This window comes from Pleurodeles waltl, chromosome 4_1 (assembly GCF_031143425.1).
Source record: "Pleurodeles waltl isolate 20211129_DDA chromosome 4_1, aPleWal1.hap1.20221129, whole genome shotgun sequence".
Classification (NCBI taxonomy): Eukaryota; Metazoa; Chordata; class Amphibia; order Caudata; family Salamandridae; genus Pleurodeles; species Pleurodeles waltl.
Window position 1 is genome coordinate 316,740,138 of NC_090442.1, and position 13,680 is coordinate 316,753,817.

The window sequence follows — 13,680 nt, forward strand, 5'->3', positions numbered from 1 at the left end:
TCCATCTTGCAGATGGAGGATTCCCCCAATAGGGATAGGAATGTGACCCCCTCCCCTTGGGAGGAGGCACAAAGAGGGTGTACCCACCCTCAGGGCTAGTAGCCATTGGCTACTAACCCCCCAGACCTAAACACGCCCTTAAATTTAGTATTTAAGGGCTTCCCTGAATCTAAGAATTTAGATTCCTGCAACTTACAGAAGAAGAGGACTGCTGAGCTGAAAAACCCCTGCAGAAGAAGAAAGAAGACACCAACTGCTTTGGCCCCAGTCCTACCGGCCTGTCTCCTGTCTTCTAAAGAAACCTGCTCCAGCGACGCTTTCCCCAGGACCAGCGACCTCTGAATCCTCAGAGGACTGCCCTGCTTCAAGAGGAACCAGAAACTCCAGAGGACAGCGGCCCTGTTCCAAAAAGACTGCAACTTTGTTTCAGAGGAGCAGATTTAAAGACCCCTGCAAATCCCCGCAAGAAGCGGGAGACTTGCCACACTGCACCCGGCGACCCCGACTCGACTGGTGGAGAACCAACACCTCAGGGAGGACCCTCCGGCGACTCCGAGACCGTGAGTAACCAAAGTTGTCCCCCCTGAACCCCCACAGCGACGCCTGCAGAGGGAATCCCGAGGCTCCCCCTGACCGCGACTGCCTGACTCTAAAATCCCGACGGCTGGAAAAGACCCTGCACCCGCAGCCCCCAGCACCTGAAGGATCGGAACTTCAGTGCAGGAGTGACCCCCAGGAGGCCCTCTCCCTTGCCCAGGTGGTGGCTACCACGAGGAGCCCCCCCCCCCCCCCCCCTTGCCTGCCTGCACCGCTGAAGAGACCCCTTGGTCTCCCATTGATTTACATTGCGAACCCGACGCTTGTTTGCACACTGCACCCGGCCGCCCCAGTGCCGCTGAGGGTGTACTTTTTGTGTGAGCTCGTGTCCCCCCCGGTGCCCTACAAAACCCCCCTGGTCTGCCCCCCGAAGACGCGGGTACTTACCTGCTGGCAGACTGGAACCGGGGCACCCCCTCCTTTCCATTGAAGCCTATGCATTTTGGGCACCACTTTGAACTCTGCACCTGACCGTCCCTGAGCTGCTGGTGTGGTGACTTTGGGGTTGCTCTGAACCCCCAACGGTGGGCTACCTTGGACCCCAATTTGAACCCCGTAGGTGGTTTACTTAACTGCAAGAGCTAACATTACTTTACCTCCCCCATGAACTGTGACAATTGCACTGTGTCCACTTTTAAAACAGCTAAATGTGTTTTATGTAAAAAGTATTTATGCTATTGTGATTATTCAAAGTTCCTAAAGTACTTACCTGCAATACCTTTCAAATGAGATATTACATGTAGAATTTGAACCTGTGGTTCTTAAAATAAATTAAGAAAATATATTTTTCTATAACAAAACCTATTGGCCTGGATTTGTCTCTGAGTGTGTGTTCCTCATTTATTGCCTGTGTGTATGTACAACAAATGCTTAACACTACTCCTTTGATAAGCCTACTGCTCGACCACACTACCACAAAATAGAGCATTAGTATTATCTCTTTTTTGCCACTATCTTACCTCTAAGGGGAACCCTTGGACTCTGTGCATACTATTCCTTACTTTGAAATAGTGCATACAGAGCCAACTTCCTACAACTGTTTAACAAGTATGCTACCCATATATCTATCCTCCTCTTTCTTCAAATCCGTGGAAAAAAATATATCAGAATTTCTTTGGAATGGGAAGAAAACCAGGATAGCTGGTTCTATTCTTAAGATGAAAAAAGAATAGAGGAGGAAGAAACATTCCAGATTTTCAAAGGTGCCTACGAGCTTTCCTGGCATCCCAGGGCAGTTGGTGGTTTTGAGAGATAGATGAGTTCTCCCCAGCTTGGCTCAAAATTGAATCACAGTTCTTATCGCTGCTACCTCTATAGGCCACCCTCACCATTAGAGGGCTCCAGAAACTCTTTGGCCCATTCCTTCCCCATAATATCCAATACCACCTAAGGGTAGCCAAAACGCTGAAAGACTGCTTCGCCAACTATATTTTAGCCTCTCTCTGGTATAACCACAAAATTAAGCTGGATGGGAAGACCTTGTTCTGAGACCAATAGTCTAAAAGAGGTTTAAACTGCATTTGTGACCTACTCTCACCCACTATCCATCTACCTTTGCCGAGTTAAGCTCCTGTTATGACCTCCCACCAATTGAATTCTACAATTTCTTGAAACTTAAAAGCGTCACCAGGCCATTACCGATACCTCACAAACCAGATCTCCCCAACCCATTAGGGAATCTAAAAAAAAAATTGGCCACACCGCCTCACGTATATACAAATTGCTTGACCACCAAAAACACATCTGTAGGAAGTTGGCTCTGTATGTGCTATTTCAAAGTAAGGAATAGCATGCACAGAGTCCAAGGGTTCCCCTTAGAGGTAAAATAGTGGTAAAAAGAGATAATACTAATGCTCTATTTTGTGGTAGTGTGGTCGAGCAGTAGGCTTATCCAAGGAGTAGTGTTAAGCATTTGTTGTACATACACATAGACAATACATGAGGTACACACACTCAGAGACAAATCCAGCCAATAGGTTTTGTTATAGAAAAATATATTTTCTTAGTTTATTTTAAGAACCACAGGTTCAAATTTAACATGTAATATCTTGTTTGAAAGGTATTGCAGGTAAGTACATTAGGAACTTTGAATTATTTCAATTGCATGTATACTTTTCAAGTTATTCACAAATAGCTATTTTAAAAGTGGACACTTGGTGCAATTTTCACAGTTCCTGGGGGAGGTAAGTTTTTGTTAGTTTTTCCAGGTAAGTAGGACACTTACAGGGTTCAGTTCTTGGTCCAAGGTAGCCCTCCGTTGGGGGTTCAGAGCAACCCCAAAGTTACCACACCAGCAGCTCAGGGCCGGTCAGGTGCAGAGTTCAAAGTGGTGCCCAAAACGCATAGGCTTCAATGGAGAGAAGGGGGTGCCCCGGTTCCGGTCTGCTTGCAGGTAAGTACCCGCGTCTTCGGAGGGCAGACCAGGGGGGTTTTGTAGGGCACCGGGGGGGACACAAGCCCACACAGAAATTTCACCCTCAGCGGCGCGGGGGCGGCCGGGTGCAGTGTTAGAACAAGCGTCGGGTTCGCAATGGAAGTCAATGAGAGATCAAGGGATCTCTTCAGTGCTGCAGGCAGGCAAGGGGGGGCTTCCTCGGGGAAACCTCCACTTGGGCAAGGGAGAGGGACTCCTGGGGGTCACTTCTGCAGTGAAAGTCCGGTCCTTCAGGTCCTGGGGGCTGCGGGTGCAGGGTCTTTTCCAGGCGTCGGGACTTAGGTTTCAGAGAGTCGCGGTCAGGGGAAGCCTCGGGATTCCCTCTGCAGGCGGCGCTGTGGGGGCTCAGGGGGGACAGGTTTTGGTACTCACAGTCATAGAGTAGTCCGGGGGTCCTCCCTGAGGTGTTGGTTCTCCACCAGCCGAGTCAGGCTCGCCGGGTGCAGTGTTGCAAGTCTCACGCTTCTTGCGGGGAGATTGCAGGGTTCTTTAAAGCTGCTCCTTTGGATAAAGTTGCAGTCTTTTTGGAGCAGGTCCGCTGTCCTCGGGAGTTTCTTGTCGTCGTCGAAGCAGGGCAGTCCTCAGAGGATGCAGAGGTCGCTGGTCCCTTTGGAAGGCGTCACTGGAGCAGAGTTCTTTGGAAGGCAGGAGACAGGCCGGTGAGTTTCTGGAGCCAAGGCAGTTGTTGTCTTCTGGTCTTCCTCTGCAGGGGTTTTTCAGCTAGGCAGTCCTTCTTCTTGTTGTTGCAGGAATCTAATTTCTAGGTTCAGGGAGAGCCCTTAAATACTAAATTTCAGGGCGTGTTTAGGTCTGGGGGGTTAGTAGCCAATGGCTACTAGCCCTGAGGGTGGGTACACCCTCTTTGTGCCTCCTCCCAAGGGGAGGGGGTCACATTCCTATCCCTATTGGGGGAATCCTCCTTCTACAAGATGGAGGATTTCTAAAAGTCAGAGTCACCTCAGCTCAGGACACCTTAGGGGCTGTCCTGACTGGCCAGTGACTCCTCCTTGTTTTTCTCATTATCTCTCCTGGACTTGCCACCAAAAGTGGGGGCTGGGTCCAGGAGGCGGGCATCTCCACTAGCTGGAGTGCCCTGGGGCATTGTAACACGAAGCTTGAGCCTTTGAAGCTCACTGCTAGGTGTTACAGTTCCTGCAGGGGGGAGGTGTGAAGCACCTCCACCCAGAGCAGGCTTTGTTTCTGTCCTCAGAGAGCACAAAGGGTCTCACCGCATGAGGTCAGACACTCGTCTCTCAGCAGCAGGCTGGCACAGACCAGTCAGTCCTGCACTGAACAATTGGGTAAAATACAGGGGTTATCTCTAAGATGCCCTCTGTGTGCATTTTTTAATAAATCCAACACTGGCATCAGTGTGGGTTTATTATTCTGAGAAGTTTGATACTAAACTTCCCAGTATTCAGTGTAGCCATTATGGAGCTGTGGAGTTCGTTTTTGACAGACTCCCAGCCCATATACTCTTATGGCTATCCTGCACTTACAATGTCTAAGGTTTTGCTTAGACACTGTAGGGGCATAGTGCTCATGCACATATGCCCTCACCTGTGGCATAGTGCACCCTGCCTTAGGGCTGTAAGGCCTACTAGAGGGGTGACTTACCTATGCCACAGGCAGTGGGAGGTTGGCATGGCACCCTGAGGGGAGTGCCATGTCGACTTAGTCATTTTCTCCCCATCAGCACACACAAGCTGGCAAGCAGTGTGTCTGTGCTGAGTGAGGGGTCCCTAGGGTGGCATAAGACATGCTGCAGCCCTTAGAGACCTTCCCTGGCATCAGGGCCCTTGGTACCAGGGGTACCAGTTACAAGGGACTTACCTAGGTGCCAGGTTTGTGCCAATTGTGGAAACAATGGTACATTTTAGGTGAAAGAACACTGGTGCTGGGGCCTGGTTAGCAGGGTCCCAGCACACTTCTCAGTCAAGTCAGCATCAGTATCAGGCAAAAAGTGGGGGGTGTAACTGCAACAGGGAGCCATTTCTTTACAACATCTCACAAAAAAGTTAGAAAATAAATGGTCTCCTCTCATACCAGAAAACCTCTTACCTCATTTTGCAGCGGCCACATGGAATAGAGTATCGCACTCACCTTTTATGGCTAAAATCACACCGGCAACTGCCCAGTCGAGATTCTGGACGATACATAAAATGCACAGGACTCCCACTTGGTTACTCATACGAGGGTTATTAACCCCTTCGCTGTCAGGCCTTTTCCCCCTCCTGTGCCGAGCATTTTTTTGGGCTATTTGGGGCAGTTCGCGCTTAGGCCATCATAACTTTTTGTTCACATAAGCTACCCACGCCAAATTTGCGTCCTTTTTTTCCAACATCCTAGGGATTCTAGAGGTACCCGGACTTTGTGGGTTCCCCAGAAGGAGTCCAAGAAATTAGCCAAAATACAGTGCAAATTTCGTTTTTAAAAAAAAAATGGGAAAAAGGGGCTGCAGAAGAAGGCTTGTGTTTTTTTCCCAGAAAAGGGCATCAACAAAGGGCTTGCGGTGCTAAAATCACTAGCTTCCCAGCTTTCAGGAACAGGCAGACGTGAATCAGAAAACCCAATTTTTCAACACAATTTTGGCATTTTACTGGGACATACCCATTTTTACGATTTTTTGTGCTTTCAGCCTCCTTCCAGTCAGTGACAGAAATGGGCATGAAACCAACGCTGGATCCCAGAAACCGCAACATTTCTGAAAAGTAGACAAAATTCTGAATTCAGCAAGGGGTAATTTGTGTAGATCCTACAAGGGTTTCCTACAGAAAATAACAACTGAAAAAGAAAAATATTGAAATTTAATTGAAAAAAACATAAATCTTTCTCTACGTTTTACTCTGTAACTTTTTCCTGCAATGTCAGATTTTCGAAAGCAATCTACCGTTACATCTGCTGGACTCTTCTGGTTGCGGGGATATGTAGGGCTTGTAGGTTCATCAAGAACTCTAGGTACCCAGAGCCAATAAAGGACCTGCACCCTGCAGTGGGTTTTCATTCTATACCTGGTATACAGCAATTAATTTGCTGAAATATAAAGAGTAAAAAATAGCTATCAAGAAAACCTTTGTATTTCCAAAATGAGCACAAGATAAGGTGTTGAGAAGCAGTGGTTATTTGCACATCTCTGAATTCCGGGGTGCCCATACTAGCATGTGAATTACAGGGCATTTCTCAAATACACATGTTTTTTACACACTGTCTTACATTTGGAAGGGAAAAATGTAGAGAAAGACAAGGGGCAATAACACTTGTTTTGCTATTCTATGTTCCCCCAAGTCTCCTGATAAAAATGATACCTCACTTGTGTGGGTAGACCTAGCGCCCACGACAGGATATGCCCCAAAACACAACGTGGACACATCACATTTTCAGAACGAAAAAAGAGCTGTTTTTTTACAAAGTGCCTAGCTGTGGATTTTGGCCTTTAGCTCAGCCGGCACCTGGGGAATCCTAGCAAACCTGTGCATTTTTTTAAACTAGACACCTAGGGGAATCCAAGATGGGGTGACTTGTGGGGCTCTGACCAGGTTCTGTTACCCAGAATCCTTTGCAAACCTCAAAATGTGGCAAAAAAAACACTTTTTCCTGTCATTTCGGTGACAGAAAGTTCTGGAATCCGAGAGGAGCCATAAATTTCCTTCCACCCAGCGTTCCCCCAAGTCTCCCGATAAAAATGGTACCTCACTTGTGTGGGTAGACCTAGCACCCGCGACAGGATATGCCCAAAAACACAAAGTGGGCACATCCCATTTTTTGACAGAAAACAGAGCTGTTTTTTGCAAATTGCCTAGCTGTAGATTTTGGCCTCTAGCTCAGCCGGCACCTAGGGAAACCTACCAAACCTGTGCATTTTTTAAAACTAGAGACCTAGGGGAATCCAAGATGGGGTGATTTGTGGGGCTCTGACCAGGTTCTGTTACCCAGAATCCTTTGCAATCCTCATAATTTGGCTAAAAAAACAAATTTTTCTCACATTTTGGTGCCAGAAAGTTCTGGAATCTGAGAGGAGCCACAAATGTCCTTCCACCCGGCGTTCCCCCAAGTCTCCCGATAAAAATGATACCTCACTTGTGTGGGTAGTCCTTGCGCCCGCGACAGGAAATGTCCCAAAACACAAAGTGGGCACATCCCATTTTTTAACAGAAAACAGAGCTGTTTTTTGCAAAGTGCCTTCCTGTAGATTTTGGCCTCTAGCTCAGCCGGCACCTAGGGAAACCTACCAAACCTGTGCATTTTTGAAAACTAGAGACCTAGGGGAATCCAAGATGGGGTGACTTGTGGGGCTCTGACCAGGTTCTGTTACCCAGAATCCTTTGTGAACCTCAAAATTTGGCTAAAAAAACAAATTTTCCTCACATTTCGGTGATAGAAAGTTCTGGAATCTGAGAGGAGCCACAAATTTCCTTCCACACAGCGTTCCCCCAAATCTCCCGATAGAAATGGTACCTCACTTGTGTTGGTAGGCCTAGCGCCCGCGACAGGAAATGCCCCAAAGCACAATGTGGACACATCCTATTTTTTGACAGAAAACAGAGCTGTTTTTTTGCAAAGTGCCTACCTGTAGATTTTGGCCTCTATCTCAGCCGGCACCTAAGGAAACCTACCAAACCTGTGCATTTTTGAAAACTAGAGACCTAGGGGAATCCAAGATGGGGTGACTTGTGGGGCTCTGACCAGGTTCTGTTACCCAGAATCCTTTGCAAACCTCAAAATTTGGCTAAAAAAACACATTTTCCTCACATTTCGGTGACAGAAAGTTCTGGAATCTGAGAGGAGCCATAAATATCCTTCCACCAAGCGTTCCCCAAAGTCTCCCGGTAAAAATGATACCTCACTTGTGTGGATGGGCCAGGTGCCTGCAACAGAATAAGGCCCAAAACTTGTAGAGATAGAGGGGATAGCACAGCGAGTTCATAAGGACATATTCTTCTTTTATACATCTTTAGGCTGATTCTGCTTTGGGGACCCACATAAGTGAGGTGTCATTTTACTAGGGAGACTGAGGGGAACACTGGGAAGTAGGAATTTTGTGCTGGAGCGGTGATCCTACTAAGAATAGTCAGGAAAATATGCTTTTTTAAGCATATTTTGAGGTTTACAGAGGAGTCTGGGTAAGAAAATGTTGGGGCATCCACGCAAGCCACACCTCCCTGGACTCATTGGGGTGTCTAGTTTTAAAAAATTTCTGGGTTTGGTAGGTTTCCCTAGATGAAGGCCGCACCCAGGACCAAAAACATAGGTGCCCCCTCCCCCCCCCAAACACAGGTAGTTTTGTAATATATCATTTTGATGTGTCCACATTCGTCTAAAAATAATAGGCTGAAATGGCCCTAAAAGACATGCCCCCCAAAGGGGAGCGACCCTTGCCCAAGGGGCCGCCCCCCCATCCACTACACACACAATCGCTGGTGCCTAAGTGGCTTCTGCCCCCCTTGGGGGCAGTTGGACCTAAAAAAAAATTGGCCGATCTGCCCCCAAGGGGGGGCAGAAAAGGCCAACAGTTCTCTGCCCCGTTGGTGGGGGGCACCCCTTGCCCAAGGGGGCACCACCCCCCACATAAAAACACAAAAAAAAAATCCCTGGCGTTCCAGTGGTTTCTGCCCCCTTTCCTTTCCCCTGGTGCCTCTTTCTGCAAACCCCCCCACCCACCGGGAAGAGAAACTCACCTCTTCCTTTCTCGCCCCACAGGAAGCAAATGGCTTCCTGTGCGACGGGCACCCTATAATGAAATCAGCGCGCGATCGCGCGCTGATGTCATTATGGGGGGGTGGGGGTGTCGGGGGTGGAAGGGGAAGGGCTTCCCCTTCCATCCCTGCCTTTGGGGGGGTGGGAGGAAGCACACAGAGGGAGCGAGAGCGCTCCCTCTGGGCTGTGTGCCGAGGACGTAATGGTTACGTCCTCGGCACAGCAGCACTGTGCCGCAGGACGTAACCATTACGTCCGCGGCACAGAACCGGTTAAAGTCAGATGTCTGCTGGTGCTGTGTTGAACTTTTAGGTACACTTGAACGCATGTTCCTGTCATGCAAGTTGGTTGCACCCTTTTTATGACATCTTCGAGATCAGAATCGCTCCTTCCATCGTAACTGCATGTCTGGGAGCTGAAGCACACCCTGCTTGCTCAGATCTTCCTCTACATGACTCTCCTGTTAGATCTCCTACTTGCTCTGGGCTCAGAATCGATCCTATCTGATTAGAAATCAACCGCTATTACCTCATTTGACAAATGGTGGAATTTCATGTGCTTCACCAGAAACGCAGATAATATCATGACTGCACAGCACAACCCAAACACGAGGTTTATGAAACAAACTGGACCTATACTAAAATAAAAATTGACCCACCATAAACTCACCAAGATTCTCACATATAGAAATCCCGGAGCTCCAGTCATTATTCAAAGCCTACATGACAGACTCTCATCAGTATTGAGGAACTGTCTCTAATACCACCAACTTTAAACCTCCCCATCACCCCTCCCCGCCTTCTTACCTTTTTCATGTTTCTCTATCATCTCTTATCTCTTTCTTATTTGTTTTATTTTCTTCCTTTTACTGTATTCTTCTTCACCAGGGACACTACTAGGGCCTCCAACATCAACCTCAGCAGTGATTTCACCCCAAGACTTTACATCCCTGGACTTGTTTACCACAGCTTTTTTTCTCATCAAAAAGATGCACCTTGGGATACTGCTATTCTATTGTACCCATCTAATTGTCTGTACATGCTCTCTGCCATAAATGAGCTGACACATCATTATACTGTAACCTACTTTGTGCCCTCAGATCTTTACTGTATGGTTGTTCAATCCTTTCGTTCCTTTTTTTTTTCTAATAAAGTGGTTTGAACATAAAGAGCCAACCCATTGCTCTCCTATGGGAGAGGTAGTGTTCACAGTAATTAATAATGAAATTAGGCGTTTTTCAGTACCAGGACGTGTAGAACTTAAAAGTGCATGTCCAACCTTTTAATTAAAGTGCACCCTGCCCTATGGGCTACCTGAGGCCTGCCTTAGGTGTGAGTTGTATGCAATAAAAGAGGAGTTTAAGACTTGACAAGGGGGGTTATATCCTGAAGTCGAATTGACAGCTTAAAACTGCAATTAGGCTGAAATGGCAGACGTGGGACATGTTTTAACAGGCTATTTTAAGTGGGAGGCACAATAATTTCTGCAGGCTCACTATTAGCATTTAATTTACAGGCCCTGGGTGTATGGTATGCTACTCTACAAGGGACATATAAGTAAATTGAATATACCGATGAGGGGTAAGCCAATTATACCATGTTTAAAGGGGAGAGCTCAAGCACTGGTTATCAGTAGTTAAGAGCACAGAGTCCTAGAGCCATCAAACCCGAATCTCAGCAACAATTGGAGGATAAAGGCAAAAGGTTTGGGGGAAGACCACCCTATGTCTGACAAGTCAAACACCAGACAATCAGCTGTTCCAGGGATATTTGTGAAGTTGCACATGTACCGGCCACAAACATTTTTCAGGCATTGCACCTGTATGTATTCCATTTGCACCTATGCACAAATGGGTCAGGAGGTTGTGTGCCTGCCTAAGTTGTAAAAATGCTTCTTTCAACAGGAAGGACCTATGTGTAGATTAATGTTACTTTTATGGTAACTAGTATTCCTCATCAGTATGCTCTTATTCATTAGTTACCGCCTCCTTTGAATCCCTCAACGTTGGCCAGAACAAAACACCAAGTGGTGTCCTTTTGTTTTTTGAAGTAAATACTAGGATTGTCCATCCAAATAGACAAAGAGGGACTTGAGAGCTTGTGACAGACCACCGGCTGCGTATTAGCAGGTGCATAAGCTTCAATCTTATCAAATGTAGAAGCCTTTCTGTTTTTACCACTACGTGGCATGAGCAGGAGTACATACACTGGTAATGGGAAGGAGCCTGTGAAATCTTTGAGTGTTACTTTAAATTTATCTCTAGCCTATTTTTAATACGGAGTATCTGAAATAATTATTCCCCTAAGGTAAGCTTTGAATGTCTCCACAGAGAAGTGAATCATGTGGCACAACTTAAAGAAGAAATGTTTCTTCTGGTTGGATCAGGGTAAATAATTCAGGGTCGCAAACGTACATTGCCTTCTATTTAAATGGATCTCAATTCCTCTCCCATGTAGACTGTGAAGTGATTTTTCCTTTTTTGTCTTTGTTTGCTTTTTGGATTTAAAAACTCTGAAAGAAAGATGCCTGTTTGTGACTAGATAAATAAGCATTTTCCTTGGGGCTTGACTATTTTCAAAGCATCACATTGTTCAACATTTTGAGGCATGTTAAACCTCCTCTTCTTTTCTTTCATAGACATGCGATGGTTTGGTGGTGAACCACTCATTTCCTTGGGTAAGAAGACTGCAAAACAACCTATTTACGTATGTATCTGTTCACTTTAGAAATTTTGCATTTGAGCTAATTAACAGTTTGCAGATCGAGTTCTTGAATGTTCATATTTTCCGCAGGTGGTGGATGTAGCAAAAGCAATCATAAGTGCTGTCAAGGATCCAGATTCAAACGGAAAAACATATGCGCTAGTTGGGTATGTCTTTATTAATATACTTTTAATACTTGTAGTAGTACTCTTGGATCAGAAATTGTTTTATCACATTATCTATTTCTTAATGCTGATGAAACTGAAGCAATAAGACATTCCTGAAGGTAGTGAGCACAAGAAGCAGAAGAGAGGATCAGAGAAAAGTAGTAAGGGGCTTCACATTTACATGCATAGGAACGATCAGATTTAGAGCTCCCACCTAGGTGCTGGAATTTAGTTTTACATTCTGGCAATAGTAGGCACATATGTTGATATTGCCATCACGGCATACACATCGGCAATCCCTCTGGAGTGGGTAGTACTGCTTTGGCACCAGTGCAGTAAATTCATCTGAACAGCCTTTTCATTTTCATGGAATTATATTCTTGGAACTATAGCCTCTTTAATAGCTGCATGCTTAGAGCTCTTGAAATGGCCAATGGGATAATTTGGTTCCATGACACTCTGTGAATGGACCATAGCCACCCAGAAAATTCCTTAGTTATGGATATTCAATGAACATTGCAGCCAGCTCTACTGGATGAAAATCGCATAAAAGGCTCAACTTGTAAGGAAGCAACTTAAAATTATGCTTGTTTTTCTTTCATATTATCCATCTTCCAGCTTGGTCTCCATGTGTAAATGTTAAGGTTTTCCAAGACTTGCCTACATTTTTCACTGAGCTAATTAACAAAATAGGTAGCACAGTATTGTTGCTGGAGCAATTTGCCTGTATGAGATAAACTTTAATTTATTTTATTTATTGATATAAATGTAGAACAATTAGATGAATACTTTCATTTGTAAAAGTGTAGCACAGTGTAGGAAGTTGGCTCTGTATATACTATTTAAAAGTAAGAAATAGTGTGCACAGAGTCCAAGGGTTCCCCTTAGAGGTAAGATAGTGGCAAAAGTAGATAATTTTAATGCTCTATTTTGTGGTAGTGTGGTCGAGCAGTAGGCTTATCAGAGGGTAGTGTTAAGCATTTGTTGTGCACACACAGGCAATAAATGAAGAACACACACTCAAAGACTTACTCCAGGCCAATAGGTTTTTATATTGAAAATATATTTTCTTAGTTTATTTTAAGAACCACAGGTTCAAGATTTACAAGTAATATTTCAAATGAAAGGTATTTCACACAGGTATTCTAGGAACTTTGAATAATCACAATAGCATGTACAGTTTTGACAAAAATTGCATTAAACTATTTTAAAAGTGGACACTGTGCAAAAATCAACAGTTCCTGGGGGAGGTAAGTAAGTAAAGGTTAGTTTTGGAGGTAAGTAAAACACTTACAAGTCTCACGTTTGGGGCATAGGCAGTCCACCGTTGGGGGTTCAAAGCAACCCCAAAGTTACCACACCAGCAGCTCAGTGCCGGTCAGGTGCAGAGGTCAAAGAGGTGCCCAAAACACATACGCGCCTATGGGGAACAGGGGTGCTCCGGTTCCAGTCTGCCAGCAGGTAAGTACCTGCGTCTTCGGGGGCAGACCATGGGGGTTTTGTAGAGCACCTGGGGGGGGATGGGGACACAAGAAGGCACACAAAGTAGACCCTCAGCGGCACAGGGGCAGCCGGGGGCAGTGAGCAAAGCAGGCATCGGGTTTCAGGTATGAAACAATAGAGGGAGCCGGGTGGTCACTTTAGCGATGCAGGCAGGGGGGGGGCTCCTTGGGGCAGCCACCCCCTGGGCTAGGTAGAGGGTCGCCTGGGGGTCACTCCTGCGTCGAAGTTCCGTTCCTTCAGGTCCTGGAGGCTGCGGGTGCAGTGTTGGTTCCAGGCGTCAGGTCTCTTGTTACAAGCAGTTGCGGTCGGGGGAGCCTCTGGATTCTCTCTGCATGCGTTGCTGTGGGGACTCAGGGGGGTCGTCTCTGGTTACTCAAGGGCTCGCAGTCACCGGGGAGTCCTTCATGTGGTGTTTGTTCTCTGGATCTCGAGCTGGGGGCGTCTGGTGCAGAGTGTGAAGTCTCACGATTCCGGCGGGAAACGAGCAGTCTTTGAAAGTTGCTTCTTTGTTGCAAAGAAGTAGCTAGTTTTGAACAGGGCCGCTGTTCACTGGAGTTTCTCGGCCCTTTAGTCCGGGGCAGTC

At 46.3% G+C, this 13,680-nt stretch overlaps 1 protein-coding gene across 1 annotated transcript in view; it reads left to right on the forward strand.

The window, feature by feature from the left end:
* NDUFA9 (NADH:ubiquinone oxidoreductase subunit A9) overlaps positions 1-13,680 on the forward strand; it is a 164,243-nt gene that overhangs the window by 93,725 nt on the left and 56,838 nt on the right. Inside the window, exons 7-8 of the mRNA XM_069228426.1 lie at positions 11,363-11,430; positions 11,518-11,594. Coding sequence (XP_069084527.1) covers positions 11,363-11,430; positions 11,518-11,594 — 145 coding nt within the window. The remainder of the gene's footprint in view (positions 1-11,362; positions 11,431-11,517; positions 11,595-13,680) is intronic.